The sequence below is a fragment of the Episyrphus balteatus genome, chromosome 2, assembly GCF_945859705.1.
Source record: "Episyrphus balteatus chromosome 2, idEpiBalt1.1, whole genome shotgun sequence".
Taxonomy (NCBI): Eukaryota; Metazoa; Arthropoda; class Insecta; order Diptera; family Syrphidae; genus Episyrphus; species Episyrphus balteatus.
This window is the reverse complement of record NC_079135.1, coordinates 108,466,841-108,492,888: the sequence shown is the minus strand read 5'-3', so window position 1 is coordinate 108,492,888 and position 26,048 is coordinate 108,466,841. Positions and strand designations below refer to the sequence as shown.

General features: G+C 33.0%; 5 protein-coding genes across 5 annotated transcripts; 1 reads left to right on the top strand and 4 right to left on the bottom strand.

Annotated features, from left to right (window-relative positions):
• Positions 1-544: 544 nt before the first annotated feature.
• LOC129909636 (farnesol dehydrogenase-like) lies at positions 545-1,525 on the bottom strand. Its single transcript, XM_055986712.1, has 3 exons — positions 836-1,525; positions 642-779; positions 545-586 (listed from the first exon to the last, which is right to left on the bottom strand). Exons 1-3 carry the CDS (start codon positions 1,409-1,411, stop codon positions 545-547), a joined length of 756 nt encoding a protein of 251 aa, XP_055842687.1. The 5' UTR covers positions 1,412-1,525.
• LOC129911489 (farnesol dehydrogenase) lies at positions 1,514-4,313 on the top strand. Its single transcript, XM_055989303.1, has 3 exons — positions 1,514-2,170; positions 2,229-2,369; positions 4,119-4,313. The coding sequence occupies exons 1-3, from the start codon at positions 1,595-1,597 to the stop codon at positions 4,158-4,160; spliced, it is 759 nt and encodes a 252-aa protein (XP_055845278.1). The 5' UTR covers positions 1,514-1,594; the 3' UTR covers positions 4,161-4,313.
• On the bottom strand, positions 4,150-5,145 carry LOC129911490 (farnesol dehydrogenase-like). Its single transcript, XM_055989304.1, has 3 exons — positions 4,536-5,145; positions 4,330-4,470; positions 4,150-4,252 (listed from the first exon to the last, which is right to left on the bottom strand). Exons 1-3 carry the CDS (start codon positions 5,106-5,108, stop codon positions 4,211-4,213), a joined length of 756 nt encoding a protein of 251 aa, XP_055845279.1. The 5' UTR covers positions 5,109-5,145; the 3' UTR covers positions 4,150-4,210.
• An 11,576-nt stretch (positions 5,146-16,721) lies between these two features.
• LOC129910682 (farnesol dehydrogenase-like) lies at positions 16,722-19,068 on the bottom strand. The gene is made up of 4 exons (XM_055988149.1): positions 17,859-19,068; positions 17,192-17,773; positions 16,927-17,067; positions 16,722-16,866 (listed from the first exon to the last, which is right to left on the bottom strand). Exons 1-4 carry the CDS (start codon positions 17,913-17,915, stop codon positions 16,825-16,827), a joined length of 822 nt encoding a protein of 273 aa, XP_055844124.1. The 5' UTR covers positions 17,916-19,068; the 3' UTR covers positions 16,722-16,824.
• A 1,119-nt stretch (positions 19,069-20,187) lies between these two features.
• LOC129910681 (activating signal cointegrator 1 complex subunit 2) lies at positions 20,188-25,517 on the bottom strand. The gene is made up of 8 exons (XM_055988148.1): positions 25,354-25,517; positions 25,219-25,296; positions 24,992-25,149; positions 24,356-24,928; positions 23,586-23,750; positions 23,116-23,256; positions 21,287-21,405; positions 20,188-21,224 (listed from the first exon to the last, which is right to left on the bottom strand). The coding sequence occupies exons 1-8, from the start codon at positions 25,384-25,386 to the stop codon at positions 20,209-20,211; spliced, it is 2,283 nt and encodes a 760-aa protein (XP_055844123.1). The 5' UTR covers positions 25,387-25,517; the 3' UTR covers positions 20,188-20,208.
• Positions 25,518-26,048: the final 531 nt, after the last annotated feature.

The window sequence follows — 26,048 nt, the reverse complement described above, 5'->3', positions numbered from 1 at the left end:
CTGATAAAATAAAATAATAGCAAATATCGACTAGAACCCAAATGAAATGAGATAATTTCGAAATCTACTCAAAAAGTTTTTTTCAGTGCGTTTTTGGTTCCAGGATTTTTCAAATTAGTCCAGTAATTTTAGGTTTTTTCTGCGGAAAAATTGTATACATTTATTAAAATGTAATGTATATACCGTTGTTATTAAAATGTAATAAATCGACATAAATCGAAATGAAAATTAAACGCAACTAAACGGTATCGTTTTTCTAAACAAAGAATTGCAGCCAATGTATGGGTTACTTACTCAATTTTCATATTTAAACAAACAAACCATTAAATTTTTGGTTTTGATTGAATTATACAATTATACAAATTGTTCTCCCCTGACCTCAATCCAATAAGACACCTGTTGTCAATATATTCCAAGCATTTCTCAAAATTCATCGATTTTCATATATGTAGCTTCACAATAATTCGAAATCACTATATCGTTTGTCTTTTATTTTTTATTTAATGAATCTAGAAATAACATTTTTTAACACCTCTTCATATTTTCAAAATATTTCACCCACTGGTTTCACCGTGATTTCATGAATCTGAAAAAGAATACATTTTGTAATTTTCACACACTTAGACAAATTGATTACAAACCTGCACATTAGATGGCGTTCTCAACGCATACAAAACCGCATCTGCAATATCTTCCGGTTTAAGCCTAGCCATATCCTTTACAAAGAAATGTATTTCCTCAGGAAATATATTTGTGTTTACTGCACCTGGACAAATTCCCTTTAGAAAATAAATATTTAGCATCATTTCTTCACAATCTTAAAACACCCATATACCGTTATTTTCACATTAGCTTTGTGCAATTGAAATTCCTGTCGATATGTCTCTGTCATGGCAGTTATAGCAAATTTCGTCGATGGATAAATATTAAACGAAGGCAGGACATCAATAAAATTCAACACTTGATGACCAGCAATACTGTTTATAATGAGAATGTGTCCCTCATCACCACGCGCCTTAATTCGATTGAAAACTTCCCGAGTGAACCACAGCACACCCATCACATTAGTATCGATGACCTCACGAATTTTCTGCGTATTTCCAGGTGTAACAAGTTCAGTTTCTCGAGTTATACCAGCATTATTGAGTAATACACTTGCTCCACCCAATTGTTTCTCAGTCCAGTCAATAGCATCAATAACTTGGTCCTCTTTGGAGACATCACACTTTCTTGGAATCAAATTAGCTTGAAGATTCGATGGTAAACTTTCTCTCAGTTCCTTAAGTTTTTGTTCTCTTCTAGCCAAGGCTACAACTCTTAGTCCAGCTCCAACTAATGCCTTAGCACATGCTGCTCCAATACCTCCACTAGCCCCAGTTACAATAGCCAACTTATTCTGCCACCTTTCCATTGTAATGTTCGAATGAAAGTGATTGGCAGTAAAGAACTGAATTCCAATAGCAGTTTGATGGCATTTGTGACGCTGTCAATTAGGGGTAGTGTCCTAGTAATATGCTCAAGCATTCCTAATCGGATTATTCAATTAGCTATTTGGCTTGACTGGGCTTCGGTTTGGTCATCATCGTCAGTTAATATGGAACGTTGGCAGAAGAAAGTCGCTGTTGTAACTGGTGCTAGTGCTGGAATTGGAGCTGCTTGCGCCAAGGCCCTAACAGCAGCAGGTTTGATAGTTGTTGGATTAGCTAGAAGGGATGAAAGGGTTCGAAAGTTAATTGAAGAGTTGCCTAAGCCTGTCCAAGGAAATCTACACGCTATCAAGTGTGATTTAACCAAAGAAGATGAAGTAATGAAGGCTTTTGAATGGACAGAGAAGAACTTTGGAGGTGTTGATGTCCTCGTGAATAATGCTGGAGTTATTGAAACAACTCAACTTTGTAAACGTAACAATACCAAAGAAATTCGACAAACCATTGAGACGAATCTAATGGGAGTAGTTTATTGTACAAGAGAAGCATTCAATTCTATGTTGGATAGAAATGTGGAAGGACATGTTGTAATAGTGAATAGTGTAGCTGGACATCAGGTACCAAATTTGGGACCCGATTTGCCATCTCTGAATGTTTATCCAGCAACAAAGTTTGCATTACGAGCTATGACTGAAATTTATCGTCAGGAATTTTTGAAAAATAAGTCCAAAGTTCGAATAACAGTAAGTTTTGGATGGTTTGTCAATGTTAAATAAAATTTTGATTTTGTTCTTTTTTTAGAGCATAAGTCCTGGCATTGTTAATACAGATATCCTTCCGACAGAAATTCAAACTGTTGTTAAACAATTTATGCCAATGCTGAAGTCAGAAGATGTTGCCGATGCTGTTTTATATGCAATATCAACTCCGGATAATGTTCAGGTATGATGGAATTTTTATTTAAGTTATTGGCCAATTAAGGAGCAAATTTTCTTTAAAACTAAGGACCAGGTACAAATATTGCTTCGAATAAGAAATACACAGCGAAAAATGAGTTATTAAGCAGTTGTTTTAATGTTTTGTTACATTTACCAAAATTTTATTAGGTATGTGATTTTTTTTTTGGACAAGGACATGAATAGCAATGTCCGAATGAAAATTCAAGCACTTTTTTGACATCCAATTAGTTAGCTTTTAAGAACTTCCATTTTTTGGTCAGTAGCATAATGAATATTATAAAAGACTTTATAGGTGATGTTTTTGCATCATGACTTTTTCGATATAATAATATCCTGATTCACAAAAAAAAAAATGAAACTTCGATCTCATTTTGTGCAAAACTACTTTTTCTGACTTGAGCCCTCTGTACCAGGCGTCAAAGAGTTTTCATTACAATATTTGTGTTGGAGCCAAAACTCTGCCGCAGTCAAAAAACTTTTTGCAAAATTCTGTTTTCCAAACTTCTTGGAAAAATTGTTTTTTATTTTTTATCTCACAATGTAAAAATGTTTTTGAGATTATATTACTTTGAACTACTTTGCTATACTGAAAAAGTAGTTCAAAGCAGCTTTAAGTACTAAAAAGTAGATAAATATTTCCAAAGGAACGCAGCTATTGTAGTGGCCTCAGTTGTTAATCATCAAAAAAAAATAATCTAAATTGATCCCAAAACAAGCGTTCCCGGAATGACGATTAATTATATTTTGCATTAAAACATATGGGAGACATTGATTTAAATATTTTATTCATGAAAAAGATCATCATTACCGCCACCTCGATGACTATGATTTTATAATACTTTAAGACATTTTTATACGATACGTCATATTCCTTCGGACAACTTTAATTACAATAAAATTAATTAATTTTACTCATTTTTTTAAGACGTGTAGAAATATTTTAAGAATATTTTTCTGAATTGCTTTCAATAAAATAAAAATCCTAAAATAATTGGTTAAAAAGTGTTTTAAAAGCTGAATCGAAACTTTAGCATTTTTTTGTTCATCATAAATCCTTATGTGACGTTTACGCAGAGGAAAAAGAAGGAAATAAGAGTTTATGTTCCACATAAATTATTTAAGTTTCGATTCAGCAAATGGCCCTTAAGTATTTTGAATTTTTATATTTTTAAGTAATGGAAATGTTCCGGGAACACTTTTTTTTTAGTACATTCATTTTATTGAATGAAATAGGAACGTTTCTACCATTATTACTTACTATCGGTAAATGAGTTGAAAACTGTAATTGAATATTGTTTTAATTTAAAAAGAAAATGCGCTGGAATTTAAATTTTTCACCTTATAGATTTTGACCCCTATACATTTTTATTTAAAACAAAGTAAAATTTATTTCTTTAGCTGATTTCATTATTTATTTAGCAAAAAAAAATGTTTTCAGTTAAAAAAAAAAAAACGTTTAAAAAAATATTACTCATACGCCACAGCGACCGCGAAGGTTTAAACTTTGGAAATTAATACACAATTTTCTACCTCTACAAAAAAAAATATTAAACTAACTGAGTATTACTTGTGTGTACTGTGGTGTTGCCAAGGTGTCAAACTTAAATCAAAAACTGAAACCTCTTATTATGTTATTTTATTCGAATGCCTTGAATTTACCCAAAAGCTTTGTTATGATTTTTATTCTCAAAACAAAATATTTTATTATAAAATTAAATTAATTTATTTTTAGGTTCACAACATTATAATCAAACCAATGGGAGAGAAGTTTTAACACCGATCATCATGATCCATCTTAACAAAACCACCTTAAAATAAATAGATTCACAATTTTTCACCAACGGGTTTAATGATAACATCATGGATCTGTATTGTGATAAAATAATAAAATAAAAATTAAATAAATAGTTGTTTTAAAAAATGTGAATGATTATTTTTTATACCTGAACATTTGGAGGTGCTGCTAAGGCATACAACACAGCACCTGATACATCCTTAGGAGCCAACATTTCCATATTGGCTCGTATAATATCAATTAGATGATCAGGGAAAATTTCCGTATCCACTACTCCTGGGCTAACACTCTGAAGATTATAACAAAATTGTAAAATTATTACAATAATTTGTTTCATTAAAAATCTTTTCTTACTGTTATACGAATTTTTGTACCATGTCTCATAAATTCCTGTCTATAAACCTCAGTCATTGAAGTAAGTGCATGTTTTGTTGCAGGATAAATATTAAATGAAGGTAATTCCGGTATATTCGGGGTATTATGTCCAGCAATGCTATTTATAATAACAACATGTCCATCGATTCCTCTTTCCTTCATCGAATTGAAAGCTTCTCTAGTACAGAAAACTACTCCCATGACATTTGTTTCAAGAGTCAATCTTATATCGGCTGTATTATCTAGTTTAACCAATTCAGTGGGTTTGGCTGTACCAGCATTATTAACAAGGACATCAACACCACCCAATTCACTTTCGACAAAACCAAAAGCAGCTTTAACTTGTTCTTCGTCAGTAACATCGCAACATTTGACATGGAATCGGGATCTTTCTTCCTCGGGTAAACTATTACGAATGTCCTCTAAACGATTTTCACGACGAGCCAATGCAACAACTATCATTCCTTCACGATGTAAGTCTCTGGCGATTGCTTCGCCAATACCACAACTTGCACCAGTAACAACAGCGACTTTGCCTTGCCAACGATCCATTTCGAACTGTGAAGTGCAGATAAATTTATCCGGCAAAGTAAAGTGAGAGTGCAATCTCAGATTGGATGTGAGGAGAAAGTTTTTGTTTCAAATGCAACTGGTTATAGAATATAGTTGCATATAGAAATAAAAAAAAAAAAAGACGCCCCTGGTTTTGATTGCCAATGAACTTGAAGCGGATGCAAGTTTGAAGCTGCAATAACTTTATTATTATTTTGCATGCTGACTGATACATTGCAGGTGGATCGTGTTATAAAGTTTTATAATTAATTTTATTAGGAAATCGAAGTCTTGTAATGATGTCTTAAAAGGATCGTAAAGTTTTTTGGGATGCAAATAAACAAACGTGACTAGTTTATGGAAGATTGGTAGGTATAGCTTTTAGATGTTTAAAGACCTGCACAGTATTTGTAAGACACAGTTTGCTTAGTATGAGATTAAAATTTACTGAGTATATTTTTAAATAAAACACATTTTTAACGTAACTTAATTGTTCTTGTCCATATGAAATTTCATGACACTTATTCCATTATTGTGCTTTCAAACTGAACATTTTTTTTTTTAATTTCAAATTGGAAGTAAATGAGGGCTTTTAGTAGTTACGAACACAACGGGTCATTCCGTCTGCTTCCTGGCAGGATAGGCGTGGTAAAATGCATTGTGTATCAAAAAGTTGGATACTACAAATCCCTTGCACTATTTTCGCTTATCAGGTATTCATAAGTTAAAAACTTCCATCAACTTAGGCCATTTTGTTTATTATTTATTATCCAAGAAGGTTAGTGCCTACAATATACCTATATTTCTTATTTGCTCGTGCGAGATAAGTATTTAAAGGATCCAAGGTCTTGGCACACCATTTATAAAAACAGTCATTGAATGTTTAATTTAGAGGGTCACTATGGCGTATGTGGAATTTTTTGTTGTTGTTGAAAAATCCTAAAAAATTGTTATATTAAGCATTTAATTATTATAAAATTTAACCTTGATTGGTCATGTGAAATTTTTAAAAAAATATGTAAAGTCTGTTTTATTTAGGTTCATAAAGTGTGGATAGTTTTCTGATGGTGTAATTGATTTGCATACATTTTTTTTTTGTGCTGAACACGAATCCGAATTTTTTGTTCAACAAAATTTTCTCACGGCACCTATAGCTCAGGGAAATTAGTCAAAATATGGGCATGAAATCGCATTTTTCGCGGGACAAAATTTTTTTCATGGAATGTGTTCGGGTGGTTGTCCTTATCATAAAAGTCAATTTGTTGGGATAATTGGAGGTTGGGAACAGCCGCCATCTTGGAAAAGAGATTGGTATCGTTTTTATTGAATAGCTCCATTGTTATTCATTTTAACAAAAACTGACAAAGGTAAGACTTATTAACAATAAAATTATCTAAAAAATCATATACAAAACAATTCCGTGAGTTGATTAAATAAAATTTTATAGTTGGTCAAAGTGCGTGTTTGTATCGCAAGGTTGGGGCAAAATGACATTTGTTCATATATCTGACGAACTTTTGATTTGTTTGGATAATTCTGCAAAAATGAATTAAAGTATTTATAATTATCTATAAAATGAGACCACAATCGTTATTGTGACCATCATACTGTAGAAGTAATCTAACTCCAAAACTCTCCATGTACTAGTCAAAAGTGAGAAAAAAGCTAGTTTTTTTCTAGTAGGCCGAGCAAATTTTGGGAGTAGAGGTACAACCAAAATATAAGTACGCAGTTTTGCAGCCATACGCGTCTTAATATCGATTTCAAATGTCTGACAACTCTAATTTTTTGCTTAATACGGTTTTCGGGGGGTTAAATAACTTAAGTTTTCCACTTAATGTGAATGGGCTAAATTTATACTATTTGAAATTATAAATATACAAGCTGATGCTCTATTATTTTTCCTAAATCTGAACACCTCAATCTCGGCTATGTGGTTAATAGAACTCACGATATAGGCTTTTTTAACTAACCATATCAGGCTTTTCAATACATATAAACAAACAAAAATCTAAACAAAATAGCCTCTAAAACATAATCGTATAAACGGCTTATATCACATTCTCAAGATTGGGGTGTCCAGATTTAGGAAAAATAATAGAGCATCAGCTTGTATATTTATAATTTCAAATAGTATAAATTATAAATATACAAGCTGGTGCTTTATTATTTTTCCTAAATCTAGACACCCCAATCATGAGGATGTGACCAATAGAACTCAAGATATAAGCCGTTGATGCGATTATGTTTTAGAGGTTTTTTGTTTAGATTTTGTTTGTTTATTTGAATTGAGAAGCGTGATATGGTTAGTTAAGAAAGCTTATATCGTGAGTTCTATTAACCCGATCGCAGAGATTGAGGTGTCCAGATTTAGGAAAAATGATAGAGCATCAGCTTTTATATTTATAATTGGAAATAGTATAAATTTAGCCCATTCACATTAAGTGGAAAACTTAAGTTATTTAACCTCCGAAAACCGTATAAAGCAAAAAATTAGAGTTGTCAGACATTTGAAATCGATATTAAGACGCGTATGGCTGCAAAACTGCGTACTTATATTTTGGTTGTACCTCTACTCCCACAATTTGCTCGGCCTACTAGCAAAAAACTAGCTTTTTTCTCACTTTTGACTAGTACATGGAGAGTTTTGGAGTTAGATTACTTCTACAATATGATGGTCACAATAACGATTGTGGTCTCATTTTATAGATAATTATAAATACTTTAATTCATTTTTGCAGAATTATCCAAACAAATCAAAAGTTCGTCAGATATATGAACAAATGTCATTTTGCCCCAACCTTGCGATACAAACACGCACTTTGACCAACTATAAAATTTTATTTAATCAACTCACGGAATTGTTTTGTATATGATTTTTTAGATAATTTTATTGTTAATAAGTCTTACCTTTGTCAGTTTTTGTTAAAATGAATAACAATGGAGCTATTCAATAAAAACGATACCAATCTCTTTTCCAAGATGGCGGCTGTTCCCAACCTCCAATTATCCCAACAAATTGACTTTTATGATAAGGACAACCACCCGAACACATTCCATGAAAAAAATTTTGTCCCGCGAAAAATGCGATTTAATTTACTAATTTCCCTGGGCTACTAGAGAAATTTATCAAAAAAGTACAAAAAATAAAAAATACATTTTTTTGTATTTTTGGCGTGTTATTTGAAAATACAAAAACAAACTGCATATTAAATAAAATGCACGACTTAGTCACACGAACTTGCTCTTAGAGTTCAAGTTTCTTAAATTTTTAAGACTTTTTTATATAGAAATTTGGGAAATGTATGTACATATTTATAAAAACAAAACAAAAATAAACAAAAAAACATAACATTCGTTTTTCAAAGGAATAAAACAACATCTGAAATCAAATTGCCCCCCAAAACAAGTATGCAGTTGTATTTGATATATTAAGATGTATTTTTAGAAAACAAATTTTCAAAATCTTTAGAGCCGTTTTTAAATAAGCTAATTTTTTTATAAATAATTTTTTGGAAAAAAGTTTTAAAATAAAATGGGTATGCCATTTTGTAGAAATCACAAAAAAAAAATCAATGTCCCGTTTTCGAAAATTTGATTAAATCCAAAAACTAATTTTTTCAAAATTTTATTTTTGGCTTATAAAATTATATAAAAATTGCTTTTATACAAAAAGTTTCGGGTGCTTTTATAATTGCATGGTTGCTTTGTTTACATGCGGTCATTTGCGATCAGACTAATGTCAGAAAAACTATTTGCGCATGTATTTTACTTTGAATTTATGAACACTTTTTCTGATTTGCGTCATTTGTCAAATTTTTTAAGTTGCAATTCAGCCTCTTCTCCAAAATAACATTATATTATCTTAATTCCATCCTAAAACTTTTTTTTAAACATTTCTGTCAATATTTACAAATTTATTATATCCAAGAAATTCGCGACTATTTTTGTTATTTTGACTTGAACTTTGAATTTTCAATTAATATTTTGACAGAATTGAGAAACAAAGAAAAGCTGTATCATCTTTTACTTCATGTTTCTTCTTTCTTTAAGTTTAAATTCATTGCGCATGAGAATTTTTTCATTTGCACATTTGCGCTGCAAATATTTGCGTTTTGCATTTATGAACACCTGACATTTGTCATTTGCATTAATGAAAGCTTTGCATTCGTCAGATTTGGGCAACTATGCATTTATGAAAGCGTGTTGAAATAAAAACTCAGCCTTAAGAACTTCTAACCACATCTCAACATCAAACGCCAGCGAGCATTATATAAGTATTATGTAATATGAGTTATCTCTTTCTCTCATCTTGTGTGCTTGACTATATAAGAGGTAGAACCTCGTTTCCTTTTTTGGTAGTTCTTCAAATACAATAAAACAAGTGTGTAATTTACAAGATATAAAATCTCTTTTTATTCTTTCAATCCCAACAGGTTATGGGCTCAAAGTAATTAAAAAAGAAAGATAAAATAGAGCGTAATCGTTTTTTGTATTAATCGTTTTAATTTAAAGTTTTATTATGTCGAATTCGTCGACATTTCAAATTGAGAAACTTCTCGGACGTGAGAATTATAATACATGGGCGTTCGCCCTAAAAAATTTCCTGCAACACGAGGAACTGTGGGACACAGTGCAGGGAATTTATCCTGCCACAGGTATAGACTCGAAACTTGACGTAAAAGCAAAGTCAAAAATTATTTTACTCATCGACAAAATAAACTACGTACATATTGAAGACGCCAAATCTTCTAAAGATGTGTGGGACAAATTAAAGATGGCGTTCCAAGATTCCGGTCTCACACGTCGAGTTGGTCTTCTCAGACAACTCATCCAAACTCGTCTTGATTCGTGCGAAAACATTGAAGACTACGTCAGCAAATTGTGTTCCGTGTGTTAAGGGAAAGATGGCTCGAAAGGCGTTCAAATCATCCAGTTCTCGATCGAGTGAACTACTGCAACTCCTCCATTCGGACTTATGTGGTCCGATGGAGGAATCTTCGATTGGTGGAGCTAAGTATTTTCTTACATTCGTTGATGATCATTCGCGTAAAGTTTTCATTTATTTTTTGCAGACAAAAACGGAAGTACCAGCACTCTTTGCGAAATTTAAAGCCCATGTCGAAAATGAGACATCGCATAAAATAAAGTGCTTGCGTACAGATAACGGCACGGAGTTTTGCAATCGACAGTTCAAGGCTATTCTCGATGCAAATGGAATACGCCATCAGACAACTGTCCCGTACAGCCCCCAGCAAAACGGTGTAGCGGAGCGCATAAACCGTACCATCGTTGAACGAGCCCGAAGCATGCTGTTTCATGCTCATCTAGGGAAGCCATTCTGGGCTGAGGCTGCTGCAACTGCCGTCTATCTCATAAACCGTTCTGCTTGTTCTGCAATTCCTGACCGTACACCTCAGGAAGTCTGGTCTGGAGTTAAACCAGATGTATGTCATCTAAAGTCGTTCGGCTCAAAAGCTCTCGTACATATTCCCAAAGTCAATCGTTCTAAATGGGATGCAAAAGCGCAAGAGTTGATCTTCGTTGGATATTGCGATGATTCGAAAGGCTACCGTTTGATAAATCCCAGAAACAATCACATTGTGAAAAGCCGTGACGTCGTTTTCTTTGAAGACACCTTTCACAATCAAGAACATCTGGATGTGTCACCCGAAATGGTATCTGTCGACCTCGATGAAAATCCAGCTGTAGTGGAGGACGAAGATGAAATTTTGTCGAATTCTATTGAAATTTCATCAGATCCAGATACGATTGACGATTCATCTGCATATCTTGATCCCGATTCAACGTGCTCACCTACAGCAAGTACACCAACGACATCCGATAACAATCCAGCCAGACGATCATCGAGAATACCGAGACCTGTGAACATGGACGATTACTATTTGTACTCCGCTGAAATAATATCTGATGATGACCCACAGTCTGTCCAAGAAGCGTTGAGTGGACCAAACAAAATTCAATGGAAACATGCGATGTCAGAAGAATACAAGTCGTTGATTGACAACAACACATGGACTTTAAGAGATCTACCACCAAATACAAGGCCAATCAATTGTAAATGGATCTTCAAGACCAGGGATGGGACTTTGCTGCAATTGCAGTAGATCTACTGCATTTTCTTCAAGAAACAAATCTACTGCCTTTAAATAAAATCTACTGCACTTTTTGTTTTACAAAAAAAAAAAAATATCAGCCTATTGTGAGTTTCATGTGAACAAGATTTCACCCGAAAAAATGTAATCTTACTTTTATTACTATTATTTATGAGTTCCGTGAGGAAAGTTGTTGACGTTCAGAAAACTCCCCGTATTTTTTTCAGGTAATGTGCTAGGCAGTGTTGCCAGAGCCGGCTATTTATCGCCAAACAAGCTCCTTGAACATTTCACTCTCTACTTAAAATTTTGATTTCCGATTTATCGAAATTTGGCTCTTAAATTCAAAACTTGGCGACTTAAGGCTCCTTTGAAATCAAAGCATTTTACAACAAAAATCCATTAGAGATGTGAACAGAGATAACCAATTTGCATACATTTTTCTTTATTGACTACTACCTATTTAATTTCATGCCCGTCAATAAGCATAAAAACCAGAATATACAAATATCAACGAAAAAAAAATTTAATTGAAGACTGATATCTAAAATTTTTCTGAAAACTAAAAAAAAATCAAAAATCTCATACCAAAAAAGAAACTGTATTCGTTTTTTAGCCCATATTCAAAAAGGCTATTTTTGGCTCCAAGATTTTTCAAAATCGACTCCTTGCTTCTTAAATATTCTGACAACACTCTGCGAGGTAGTTGACTGGTCTGCGAGGTAGTTGACTGGTGTCTTCTCTAGTTTTGACATTTTTAAAATTCCATGCGAACAAAAATGTTTTGTGTGGAAAATTTCCACGTGAATCTCATGTAAAATATTATCAGCATATTAATTATATTATTTGTTTGTTCGTCGTTCTGAATGCAGTCAATCTCATCCTAATACGTAACGTGTGTTTTTACGTATAATTAATACAAAAATGCATACATTTTTGTTTTGGTCTGTTTTTGTTATATTTTCTAAAGAGAAATGCATGTTTAGTTTTTGTTATTTTTTATGAAATTCTAACAATATAAAAATCTACTGCGATAAAAATGAATCTACTGCGTTATTTGTTCAAATCTACTTCGACATTTTTTTCTAAAAGTCCCATCCCTGTTCAAGACTAAGCGAGATGACAGTAATACCGTTTCGCGGTATAAAGCGCGACTAGTCATCAAGGGATGTTCACAAAAGCCAGGCATAGATTATCAGGAAACGTATTCGCCTGTTGTTAGATACACATCCATCAGATTCTTGATATCAATTGCAGCCAAATATAACCTTAATATTGAGCAAATGGATGCTGTTAGCGCGTTTTTACAAGGTGAACTTACCGAGAACATATACATGGTCCATCCTGAAGGTGATTTTGGTGATACAAGAGGAAAAGTATGCAAACTCAACAAAGCCATTTATGGCTTAAAACAAGCGAGTCGAGAATGGAACAAGAAGCTCGATAAGGTGTTGAAAGACTTGAACCTGACACAATCGAAACTGGATCCGTGTATTTACTTCAACTTTTCGGATAACAAGATGTTTTTTGTATCAGTCTACGTAGATGACTTGCTCATTTTCAGCAATAATGAAATTTTGAAAGTAAAAGTCAAAGATAAATTGAAACAAAATTTCACTATGAAAGACCTAGGTGAAGCAAAAAACTGTGTTGGTCTAAGAATAACTCGGAATAGATCAAAACACGAAATATATATCGATCAAAGACAGTACACAACAGACATACTCCAGAGGTTCAACATGAGTGATTGCAATCCTGTTTCTACACCGTTCGACACAAATCAGAGACTAAAAAAACCAAGACAACTGAACTCATCGTTTGACCACAAGAAAATTCCTTACCAAGAAGCAATTGGTAGTTTGTTATATCTGGTTCAAGGTACCCGGCCGGATATTGCTTATGCAGTGAACTATTTGAGTAAATTTAACAACGAATTCGATTCTTCTCATTGGACAGCTGTTAAGCGAGTTTTTCGCTATCTAAAGGGAACCTTAAATGCAAAAATTAAATTTTCCCAAACGACTGATTGCGACCTAATTGGTTTTTGCGATGCAGATTTTGCCAGCGATGAAGAAGACAGACGGTCATGTACAGGATTTGTTTTCATTCAGCAAGGTGGTGCTATTAGCTGGAACAGTAAGCGGCAAGCAACTGTAGCCCTGTCCACCACTGAGGCCGAATACATGGCCATGTCAGCTGCATTTCAAGAAGCGGAATGGTTACGACAGTTGAAAAATGAGTTGGATGATAAAAAATCTGAAAAAATTAAAATATTTTGCGACAACAAAAGTGCCATCAGCCTAGCGAAAACAGATGCTTATCACGCCCGCTCAAAGCACATAGACGTTCGCCATCATTATGTACGTGACAAAGTGGCATTGGGTTATTTTCATCTGGACTATGTAAGGAGTGAAGATATGTCTGCTGATTCATTAACGAAAGCTGTTCCAAGTCAGAAGCATTACAAATGTTCCGAGATGATGGGGCTAACTGATCTTAAGTCCGGTTTTAGTGGAGGTGTTGAAATAAAAACTCAGCCTTAAGAACTTCTAACCACATCTCAACATCAAACGCCAGCGAGCATTATATAAGTATTATGTAATATGAGTTATCTCTTTCTCTCATCTTGTGTGCTTGACTATATAAGAGGTAGAACCTCGTTTCCTTTTTTGGTAGTTCTTCAAATACAATAAAACAAGTGTGTAATTTACAAGATATAAAATCTCTTTTTATTCTTTCAATCCCAACAAAGCGCCCTTCATTGAAATCGAATCAGTAGTTTCGGAACAAATCGGATTAAAAAAAAAACGGCTCTATGGCAGGTACCGTTAATAATGTATGTACCTTGTCTTAAAACTTATATTTGAATTTTTTTAACAAAATTGTTGGAGCCATTTCCGAGCAAATTCAACTTTACTAAAATCGATATATGACAGGTACCGTTATTTTTGGTCCAAACAAAATAATTCCAGAAACCCCTCTGGAGAGTCACCAAAAATCGCTATATATCAAGTTTGATGTTCATCGGTCCATCCGTTTAGGCTGTAGCTACGTATACAGACAGACAAACAGACAGACTGACAGATGGACTTCCGGAACCCACTTTTTTGGCATTCTCTATCATCGTAATGTCATGGAAAAATGTTATCTCAGCTTTTTTTTTGTGCATTTTTTTGAATGCATAACTTGATTTAATAATACCTATATCGCAAGTAAAAAAAAGAGATTATTACTAACAATTATCAATTTTTGCGTACTGCTTATAGTTTCCGCTCAAAAGACTTTGAAATAACCATCTAAAAAAATTAAAGATGGAAGCAATTGTAGCAAAAACAATTTTTACCCAAAAAAAAAAAAACAAAAACGACTTCGCAGAATTTTCCAAAAACCCCATGAAGTAATCGCTTTTTCCAATTAGGTTGTAGGTACATTTAATCAAAATTTCGATTTTGTACGGATTCATAAATACAAAATATATTATTATTAGTCTAAGAGCCCAGAGCAGATTTTGGGAGTTTTTGGATAACCGAAAATGGGTCATATGTATGTGTAGGTAATAGCGTCCTGATGAAGAATTCGAAAGTCTGGCAGGTTTATTTCACGGCATTCTATGGTTTATGGGGAGTTGAAAAATGCATTTTTTCCGATTTTTGTGTCGAGTATATAACCACTTTAATTCATATAGAGCCGATAGAGGGCGATACCTTGATTGCAAAAAGTTCGGTCCCAGACGTTTTATTCGCGGCATTACCCCCGCCAGACGTCCTTGAAGAGTCGCGAAATGGCGATTTTCATACAAAAGTCAGAATATTATTTTTTGCAAGATATATAACCGTCTGGTGGTACCTATTAAAAAATCACCACTACCCCTTGATAGAAAATAAATTAGTGCCAGACGTTTTAACCACGGCATTACCCCCGCCAGACGTTCTTGAAGAGTCGCGAAATGGCGATTTTCGTACAAAAGTCAGAATATTATTTTTTGCAAGATATATAACCGTCTGGTGGTACCTATTAAAAAATCACCACTACCCCCTGATAGAAAATAAATTAAGGCCAGACGTTTTAACCACGGCATTACCCCCGCCAGACGTCCTTGAAGAGTCGCGAAATGGCGATTTTCATACAAAAGTCAGAATATTATTTTTTGCAAGATATATAACCGTCTGGTGGTACCTATTAAAAAATCACCACTACCCCCTGATAGAAAATAAATTAGTGCCAGACGTTTTAACCACGGCATTACCCCCGCCAGACGTCCTTGAAGAGTCGCGAAATGGCGATTTTCATACAAAAGTCAGAATATTATTTTTTGCAAGATATATAACCGTCTGGTGGTACCTAATAAAAAATCACCACTACCCCCTGATAGAAAATTAATTAGTGCCAGACGTTTTAACCACGGCATTACCCCCGCCAGACGACCTTGAAGAGTCGCGAAATAACGATTTTCATGCAAAAGTCGTTATTTCGGGACTTTTCAAGGACGTCTGGTGGGGGTAATGCCGTGGTTAAAACGTCTGGCACTAATTTATTTTCTATCAAGGGGTAGTGGTGATTTTTTAATAGGTACCACCAGACGGTTATATATCTTGCAAAAAATAATATTCTGACTTTTGTATGAAAATCGCCATTTCGCGACTCTTCAAGGACGTCTGGCAAGGGTAATGCCGTGGTTAAAACGTCTGGCACTAATTTATTTTCTATCAGGGGGTAGTGGTGATTTTTTAATAGGTACCACCAGACGGTTATATATCTTGCAAAAAATAATATTCTGACTTTTGTATGAAAATCGCCATTTCGTGACTCTTCAAGGACGTCTGCCGGGGGTAATGCCGTCTGGCACTAATTTATTTTCTATCAGGGGGTAGTGGTGATTTTTTAATAGGTACCACCAGACGGTTATATATCTTGCAAAAAATAATATTCTGACTTTTGTACGAAAATCGCCATTTCGCGACTCTTCAAGGACGTCTGGCGGGGGTAATGCCGTGGTTAAAACGTCTGGCACTAATTTATTTTCTATCAGGGGGTAGTGGTGATTTTTTAATAGGTACCACCAGACGGTTATATATCTTGCAAAAAATAATATTCTGACTTTTGTATGAAAATCGCCATTTCGCGACTCTTCAAGGACGTCTGGCGGGGGTAATGCCGCGAATAAAACGTCTGGGACCGAACTTTTTGCAATCAAGGTATCGCCCTCTATCGGCTCTATATGAATTAAAGTGGTTATATACTCGACACAAAAATCGGAAAAAATGCATTTTTCAACTCCCCATAAACCATAGAATGCCGTGAAATAAACCTGCCAGACTTTCGAATTCTTCATCAGGACGGTATTACCTACACATACATATGACTCATTTTCGGTTATCCAAAAACTCCCAAAATCTGCTCTGGGCTCTCGGTCTATATTGAAAAATATTATTATTGTACGCTCCCAAATATTTCTTTAATTGTATAAATATTTCAAATATATTCCCCTACTAACAATTTTGCTTCTAAGAAGCTTTACAGATGTAATTGTTGCTTCTGTAAAGCTTTATACCACCAACATTGTTAGCTGGGTCATTCTTTTACTGGAATTGATGCACCTTTCAGAATTTCTCACCAACCGGCTTCAAAATTATTTCATGAACCTGAAAAAGAAAATATTTTCTTATACCCAAATAATTTACAATTCCAAAAATTAACCTCACCTGAACATGTGGAGGTGCGGCTAGTGCAAACAATACAGCACTTGACACATCTTCAGAAGCCAGCAAAGGCATTGTGGCTCGAATAATATCGATCAAATGATCTGGAAATATTTCCGTATCAACAGCTCCTGGGCTAATACTCTAAAAAACAAACGTTTAAGGGTTTTTGTTTTAAATCAAAATGCATTGGTTTTTAAAAAAATCTTATTTAGAAAAATTATATATCCCCAACTACCTACATAATAATGAAAATTATCCACATTACCGTTACTCTAATTTTAGTTCCATGTCGATTAAATTCCTGCCTATAAGTCTCCACCATTGATGTAACTGCATGCTTTGAAGCTGGATAAATGTTAAAAGATGGCATTTCCAAACCCAAATTAGGTGTTTTATGACCTGCAATGCTATTAATGATAACAACATGCCCATCAACTCCTCTAGCTTTCATCGAATTGAAAGCCTCCCTTGTACAAAGAACCACTCCCAAAATATTTGTATCCAAAGTTGCTTTAATTTCAGCTGTATTATTAGCCTGAACCAATTCAGTAGTCTTTACAACCCCAGCATTATTCACAAGCACATCAACTCCACCGAATTCAGATTTCACAAATTCAAAAACTTTTCTAACTTCCTTCTCATCAGTAACATCACAACGCATAGTATAAAATCGAGATCGTTTTTCTATAGGCAAACTCGAACGGATATCCGTTAAACGATCTTCACGACGAGCTACGGCTACTACAATCATTCCTTCACGATGAAGGTCCCTAGCAATTGCTTCGCCAATTCCAGAACTTGCACCAGTAACAATAGCGACTTTGTCTTGCCAACGATCCATTTTGAACTGTGGAAAAATGTTGACAAAAATTAATAAAACAGAAATCAAGTAGATAGGTATAAATGATGTAATAGTATTTGAAAATTGATACCAATGATCTAAGCCTCTTCGGTTTTGTGGTTTTACGGTTGCTTGGTGTTGGTATCATAACAAAAACAATAATTTGTTGCTATATCTCTCAAAATAGAACCAACAAATAACGTAATAATTATGAATGTAATGGGCACAAAAGTAGTTTTGAACTTATTTATAAGCCATGTTCGATGAGACATGTATGTGAAAGTGATCAATCATCACTCCATCATAATTGCTAGACATCTTGTGGTCTCTGTGGTTTAAACAGTCTATTCGATTTATGTTTCCATTTCAGTTCAAAGTAGCAATTTGCTTTGTTGACTAACTTAAAGTGGCGCTTACATCCAGAGTGATCTCGGCTTCAAACACCAAACCGCTCTAGATACTGGTTGTAGACTTTTTAATTCAATTGCTTCGAAAGAAGCTAAATCTTTCTGTGGTCATCAAGTTCTTGGATTTTTCATCTTCAAAACGTGTCGAACCAAATATGCTTATGTTTTTTTTTCGTATCACCTTTTCATGTGATATCCGTTATTCCGTTGTATATGCTCTCCACAAGTTTTTCGACTGCAAACGGTTTGTACAAGGTCCTGATCTGTTATTCCAAGAGTAGATCCGAAATTTGCTACCCAACTTTCATTTCGGGTCCCCCCAGCTTCATCTACATAAGAAGCTGCTAACATAAAGAGCGAGATACTTTAACAACTCCAATATTTCTGTTGCTGTTGGTTGAAAAATAGTTTGGTGCAGATCCAGGACCCTCCACCTGTTACCTATCAGCCCAAGCTATTAATATCTGTTGAACGAGTTGCCATGAGCTTCCAAAAATTTGAAGCCGCGGTTTTGTCTTTGTACTCAAGATATACTTTCGCGAAAGAAACACACAATGGATCTGTTTTGGATAACCACAACCACCGCGATGCTCCTTGATAGTTTATTGGAAACTGCATTCCTCTTTCATTAGATGTTTTCATCTTTTGTTAGCACACAACTAAGAAAAAATAATCCTTATTACGATGACTTATCGTTGACATACAAATATGGTCCAAACAAGGTAACTAAAATGTCGTTCTGCTTGCAAAATAAGTTCACAGGCTGGTTACATTTGCCCTGTCTTGCAGCTTTGTGGAAACGCATCTGCGCAGAAAATACTAAACGTAATTAAGGAACATAATAAATGAAAGGTTATTGTTCCACTAGTTAATTACACTGCCCAACAGACAAAAATTTTCCTGACCGTTGTTTATCATTTCTTACTTACTGATTCTGAAAACATCACTAGTTTTTTTCTAGCAGCTCTAGTTTTTGAATTATTTATGCATGAAAAGGCATAGGTACAAGTTCAAACAATTTTTTTTTTTTATTTAAATTTTTTTTTTTTTGTATTTTAATTTAAATTCATGAACCAAAATACACTACATTCCAGATAAATTTTTTAATCTAAACTATGAAAACGCTTGTGATAAGAAAAACAAAAAAACAGTATAAAATTACCAACTAAATGTTAAAAATGAAAATATATGTAAGTATAAAAAAATTAGAGCTCCTTGAAAAGGCTTAGAGAAGAAAAATTTAATATTTTAAAAACTAGAGCTGCTAGGAAAAAGCCAATATGATTTTTGATATATCGTCGGTGAAACCAGAAAAGTGTGTAACTCCAAATTTTCTGAAAATTAGATTTGAATGCCATTTGTTAGACAAACCTAATATCTACCGATCCTTAAACTCAGAATCCCCTTTAAGTTCATAGTTTTTATTTTATTAGCAAATTAGAAAATGAAAACTCATACAAATGCCTTCAAAACTATTTTGTTTTTTTGCTCTCCTATAAAATTTGCTAAAATGGAGTTACACAGTTTTCTGGTTTCACCGACGATATGTAAATCTTTGTGGAAAATTTCAAAAAGTTGAATATTGTTGGCCATTGTTATCTGTTATCTAAGGCTGCTAGCTGCTAGTCCTAAAAAAAGACTGTTTCACTTGTATAAACATCTCGTCTACGGTCACTACCGAAAGGTCAGTGAGTGCCAACAGCTGCAGTTGTTATTAAGGCGGTAATTGTTAAAGATGATAGTCATGAAAAGTATGAGAAGACCTTATTATATTCGCTGACTTCTTAGAGTTCTGAATGTAAATGATATCAGTCACTTCAGAATTGTTTTCAATGATACCAAAAAAAAAAAAAACATGTCAAATAATATCAATTTGTACATTCATAGTTCAGTTTATATTTTAATTATACATAGATTTCTTAGGTATAAAAAATTAAATTAACTATTTTTTTTTATAATAATTTCGCTTGGCAAAAATCATTTTGAACAACGATTTATTTTGAATAAATAAGGAAACAAACAAAAACATTTTCTCTATCCCATCATTCCTTTACTACGTTTAAAGGCTGCACCAGCCTTACGATTGTGATTGGCTCGACTCGATTTGTTGACATCTTTTTTGTGACGATTTATAATAACTTCTTTGGTCTGACCCTTACCCTTGGCTGCACCCACAACATCTCGTGGCACTTGTGGAGTTGGCGCTTTATTACCTGCATTGTTACCGAACTTAGCTGCTCGTTTAGCTTCATATCTTGCGCGGATATCTTCAGGATTTTCACAGAAATTCATTTGTTTATCATAATGGTTTGTTGTTCTACCATTAGACTGTTGTTGTTGTTGTTCTTCTTCCTCTTCAGACTCTTCCGCATCTTCTTCGTCACTTCTGTCTTCGATTTCAGCAAGAGTTGATTTCAACTGCTGCGATCTTACAACACGGGACTCACTTTCCAAAACAGCTTCATAACTGTCATCATATTCATCATCGTACTCATTACCCTCTTCCACCAATGTATACTCTTGATATCGATGTCGAACTGCTTGCAGTTCCTTCTTATCGTCGAGCATTTCATTTAAGCTTTGTGGAGCATTTGGAAAACCTTTATCAATTTTGATGATGCAATCAGGATTATCATTAGTCATGATATCATATTTGTCACCATCGAAAACATTAAACCGTTTGATGCCAGTTTGTTGATATAAAGTATCTTGTGGATCTGGTGGGATGTAAACTTCACTTTGATCTGAATGTATTAGATCTGGTGGTAGATTATTTTCTAAAATAGCTGCTATCGCATCTTCAGAGTTATCATATCGATTCAAAACTCGCCGCACGAAGCCATCACCCAGATATGGTAGAACATCTAAAACACTAACTACTTCTAAATCTATGTCTCTAGTCTTGGGTGGTTCATTATTTGTTTGGTTGGCAGTGTTTGCAAATAATTTGACTGCTTTACTTGTAGATGGTTTATCATCATCGTAGTTTATTTGTGCTGCAGCGGCTCCTTCTGGTTGTGGACGTTTTTCCAAATTAGGTTTTGATGAATCTAGAGGAAAATTTGAATTGTTAAAATTTTTTTTTGTTATGACTTTTAATTATATAACTCACATGGCTGATTCTCATATGCATCCAATTGTAAGCTTTTGATACTTTCAATTGTTCCTAAAGCTTCAGAATCAGCTTCATCTTTATAGCCTTTAGCTACAAAATCTGTTTTGAATTCATCTCTTTAGATAAAAAATATTGGTTAAGGAAATAACTTTGAATGTTTTCAACATTATTGAAATAATTGATATTCGTGTATGTTGCAATACCTTCAAAATTGAAGCAGAAAATAAAACACTGTCAGTGCCCAAATAAGTAAATTTGGAACTTGTCTATTTTTTGTCTTTGAATATCTCTTCTAGGAGAAATATCAATCAATCAAATCAATTTTTTGATAAGTATAAATGGGCCAAAATTGACGACAGTTTAATGCGACACTTAAATGGATTTGGGGTGACACTATGTTAAAATAATGTTTTATTCTTATAGAGGGTTTGGTATAAGGTTAATACCAAAGAACATTTAAAATCTATTAATTAAAACAATGATGGTACATTTAAGCATGATGTTCTAAGAATATTATATAAAATATTCACGAAAAAATATTTTTAAAAATACGTCGATGGCAGCTATTATTCGGACGTGCCTCGGAAAATTGTGGTGCCCTTCATAACTTGTGCTGGATAACCGAAATCCAAATTCATTCGTTAAATACTAGAAAAATTCAATTTTTCACTTTTTGGAATACTTTGGAGGGAAAACGCGATTTTTAGCGAAAAAATTATTAATAACAAATTTAAATTTCAAAGACCTCTCCAGAGTTTCCTAGTAAATAAATACGTACAGCAATAATTTCATAAGGATTAGAGCAGTAGTTTTTAAGTTATGAAGGGCATTGACTTTGAAAACGTGAGTAATAGGGAAAACACTTTTAAGTTTTGATATGACTCGTTCATAAGTGAAGTATAAAAATACTAATTATTTCAACAATGTTATTGAGATATTATGCATTCATTAAAAAAAATATTTGAACAGAAGTCAAAGAAATGCTTTAAAGATAAAATTGTTTTAATTAATGAAGTCATATATTTAGTAAGAACAACGTTTTGGTAAAATGGAGTAACATACTTTGCATTTCAACCACAAAAATAACTGTTGCGAGAGGATTTAATGGGGTGGAGAAGTGAAGATTGTTTTCGCTCTTCAAATGTTATTTTTTTTTTTTAATTCAAAGAAATTTTTTTATTATTTAACTAAATTCTAATATATTATATTATTATGACGACTTTTTCTAAAAACGAGTACATGAATTTTTTTTGGTTTGGAACAACACGAAGGCTGCACAAACGCGGCAAAATATAGAACAAAAAATACCCTTATTCCAATTAATATACAGCAGGTTTTAATTTTTTTTTTATCGAAGGTATATTAGTTAATTGAAAAGCAGACACACACATTTTCAAAAGGAAATGCTTGACTGTAGGTTCTTGTACATAATATCAAAATAAGAAAGTTTTACGAATTATTGTGCTATCTGTAAAACCATATTCATGTATTTTTGCTTGATTTTTATCAGTTTATCAGAGCTGCATGAATACCTCCCCACTGAATCAGTTTTGAATTTTACAAGATTGTTAAATGAGGGGGTGAATATTAATTCCAATCGTTTCTTAATTTAACGAATAAAGGCTTTATTATAAAGCTTTGACTTCATTAGCTTAAAAATGTTAAAGTGAAGGTTTCCAAACTTTCATGACAGCGGACCGGAAAACTTAAAAAACAAAACTATTTTCTTTTTCATAAACTCTTTTTGCGCTTAAGGAAAGATGTAGTTAAACCTTATCTATAGAAAACAACAAAAAGAAATAAAAATAACTATTTAAAAAGGATACAAATCTTTGCAAGCTTGTTTCAATATATCCACGTCCAATTCAATAGGATATTCTCGCTGATAATCAATAACAAAAACACGATCCGATAAACACTCAGTCATGATAGCAACAAATTCTTCTGCTGGTCTTAAGCTACTCTCCCTGGAAAAAAATTTAAAAAAATCAATTATAATCAAGTGTATTGCATGGAGGTTTCACAGCTGAAACGGACCAAGTCAAAAAAAAAAGAAGAAAAAAAATCAAAATCTAGTGCCAAAATCTGCGCAAGGTTTGACTCTACTAACTTATTTCATTAGTTTGATCCAAAAGCGATTCGATTCAAATTGTCATTTGTTCAAAAAAATATTCACCATAAGATTCAATGGAAACGTATTTACTTTCACTCGTAATATCTCCGAATTCACTTTTTGTGACTTGGTTCACTTCAGCTCTTAGCCCTTCATATGTATATGTATAAACAAAAATCTTACGGATCTGCCATAACATTTTCAATATGCAAATAAACGATACTTCGAAAAGCCTTCATCAGCTGCACTCTTGTTTCATTTAACCATTTCAAGCTCGATGCATTAGGATTGATAATATAAATATTTTTATAAAGATATGGAATAGTGTTGTCGTAAAAGTATGTTAATCTAGAAGAATAGAAACCGTTAGAAAAATAAAATAAAATAAAATAAAATAAAATAAAATAAAATAAAATATAATAAAATAAAATAAAATAAAATATAATAAAATAAAATAAAATAAAATAAAATAAAATAAAATAAAATAAAATAAAATAAAATTAAATAAAATAAAATAAAATAAAATAAAATAAAATAAAATAAAATAAAATAAAATAAAATAAAATAAAATAAAATAAAATAAAATAAAATAAAATAAAATAAAATAAAATAAAATAAAATAAAATAAAATAAAATAAAATAAAATAATATAAAATAAAATAAAATACCTAAAATAAAATAAAATAAAATAGAAATAAAATAGAAATAAAATAGAAATAAAATAGAAACAAAATAGAAATAAAATAGAAACAAACTAGAAATAAAATAGAAATAAAATAGAAATAAAATTGAAATAAAATAGAAATAAAATAGAAATAAAATTGAAATAAAATTGAATTAAAATTGAAATAAAATAGAAAAAAAATTGAAATAAAATTTAAATAAAATAAAAATAAAATTGAAATGAAATAGAAATAAAATAGAAGTAAAAATTAAAGCTTTAGTAAACCCACCTTTGTCCTAAATTAATGTCACAGCATATTTTTCGAGCATCCGGATAGATTTCCAACAATATACTCAAAGTAAATACACAATCCAGTGTGTACAACACCAAATCATCATAAGGTGTTTCTAAATTCTCATTATTCCCACCCACATTCTCATCATTTTCCGCCTGTTGCTTAATAGTCTCAAAAGTAGTAATCAAATATTGCAAAGCAATTGTCAAATCATCTTTGTACTTTGGTTCAATTCGAAACACAGTATCGAATATTTTCTTTAAAATACTCATATTGGAATCACCAAGAGCAATAATTAAATCAAAAAGCATTGGTATGGAAATGAGAAAATTGGAATAAATTAAAGACTTGAGTTGATCTTTCGAAATCCATTCTTCATCGGTTTCTTTGTTGGTAATGATGCGACAGATGACACGAACAACAGCTGCTACAACATCCGAGTACAGGATAGTAACTCGTTTGTCAGAGGGTAGGGAGGACAAGTCTATGTAGAAAGGGGTGGCTTTTATTAGAAATGATAGAACCGCATTCATGGCGGCATCTTGATGGATCATGTATGACCAGAATCTAGAATTAAGTTGTTTTTTATAGAATTTTTCCTTCCCAAGTGAAATATAATGAAAACCCTACTCATGATGCTTTAATTCGAGAAGAAATAACATGTCTTTCAAAAACCAATCAGCTTCAAATATCCACTCGTCTAAATCAGCATCGGTTTTAAGTTTGCCGCCCGAAACAACGAGTGGAAGATAAGTTGTAAAGGCGTCTCGGGTTGCCCATCGTTTGTGCTAAAAGATGACAACTTTCTTATGACTAAAATACTTAAAATTTATGAAATAAAATAGGTTTCTTCATACCAAAGCTGGAACTTTTATGTTGACACCATCTTCATCGACAATTAGAATGAGTTCTTCGAGTGGCTTTTTCTCTGGATTCTATTGCAATTAATTGATATTGGTTATTTGAATTAAAAGTTAGTTATTTATATTTACCGAAAATATCACATTGGATTTCGTTGTTGGCATTTTTTTGGCTCGTGCAAAAGAAATTTTTATATATTTCACAACTCGAATCGGGTTTTTTTTTTGAGGAAAACGCACACAAAAAACTACTACTTGACAAGTACCCAAATTTTGTAGTTATGGCAAATGTTGAAATACAGACAGCTGACTGTCAAACAGAAAATTGAAAAGATTGAGAGAGAGAGAGAGAGAGAGAGGGACGTAGATGTTTGGGGAACAGAACTTCTTAGGCGTGTTTATATTAATGAAATTTAATTGTTTTGCACTTTCAAATCTGCAAAGAAAGGGATAAACATTTAAAACACCACAACACATAAGGGGTATTCACGATCCGATGCAACTGGTCTAGTATCATTGCAAAAGTGCAAAAGTGTAAAATCTTACAACACTACAACAACAAAATATGTGGATTGAAATTTTACAATGGTCTTGCACTTTTGCTATACCCTAAAGCCTGGTACGCTGCTCGCGCTAAATTTTAGCTCCCATACAAATTATCGAAAATTTTTAGCCGAGATAAAATGGATCCCATACAAGTTATCGATAACTTGTATGGGAATTTTATCTCAGCTAAAATTTAGCGCGAGCAGCGTACCAGGCTTAACCCTATTGAAAATAAAAATACAATGGTGTAAAATTATTTTTGACAGATGGCAGCTCACCGT

Bases quoted from the DNA above. Each gene is read 5' to 3' on its own strand.
- LOC129910682 (XM_055988149.1), bottom strand. From the start codon at position 17,915: ATGATACCAACACCAAGCAACCGTAAAACCACAAAACCGAAGAGGCTT. The intron at 17,774-17,858 runs GTATCAATTTTC...ATTTTTCCACAG, and splicing joins CGAAGAGGCTTAGATCATTG to TTCAAAATGGATCGTTGGCA. The intron at 16,867-16,926 runs GTGAGGTTAATT...TTTCTTTTTCAG, and splicing joins CCGCACCTCCACATGTTCAG to GTTCATGAAATAATTTTGAA.
- LOC129911490 (XM_055989304.1), bottom strand. From the start codon at position 5,108: ATGGATCGTTGGCAAGGCAAAGTCGCTGTTGTTACTGGTGCAAGTTGT. The intron at 4,471-4,535 runs GTAAGAAAAGAT...TATAATCTTCAG, and splicing joins GTACAAAAATTCGTATAACA to AGTGTTAGCCCAGGAGTAGT. The intron at 4,253-4,329 runs GTATAAAAAATA...ATCACAATACAG, and splicing joins CAGCACCTCCAAATGTTCAG to ATCCATGATGTTATCATTAA.
- LOC129911489 (XM_055989303.1), top strand. From the start codon at position 1,595: ATGGAACGTTGGCAGAAGAAAGTCGCTGTTGTAACTGGTGCTAGTGCT. The intron at 2,171-2,228 runs GTAAGTTTTGGA...TTCTTTTTTTAG, and splicing joins AGTCCAAAGTTCGAATAACA to AGCATAAGTCCTGGCATTGT. The intron at 2,370-4,118 runs GTATGATGGAAT...ATTTATTTTTAG, and splicing joins CAACTCCGGATAATGTTCAG to GTTCACAACATTATAATCAA.
- LOC129910681 (XM_055988148.1), bottom strand. From the start codon at position 25,386: ATGCCAACAACGAAATCCAATGTGATATTTTCG. The intron at 23,257-23,585 runs GTAAGATTTTTG...ATTTTTTTCCAG, and splicing joins GAAAATGTTATGGCAGATCC to GGAGAGTAGCTTAAGACCAG. The intron at 21,225-21,286 runs GTGAGTTATATA...ATTTTCCTCTAG, and splicing joins TGCATATGAGAATCAGCCAT to ATTCATCAAAACCTAATTTG.
- LOC129909636 (XM_055986712.1), bottom strand. From the start codon at position 1,411: ATGGAAAGGTGGCAGAATAAGTTGGCTATTGTAACTGGGGCTAGTGGA. The intron at 780-835 runs GTATATGGGTGT...TATTTTCTAAAG, and splicing joins AAGCTAATGTGAAAATAACG to GGAATTTGTCCAGGTGCAGT. The intron at 587-641 runs GTTTGTAATCAA...ATTCTTTTTCAG, and splicing joins GAACGCCATCTAATGTGCAG to ATTCATGAAATCACGGTGAA.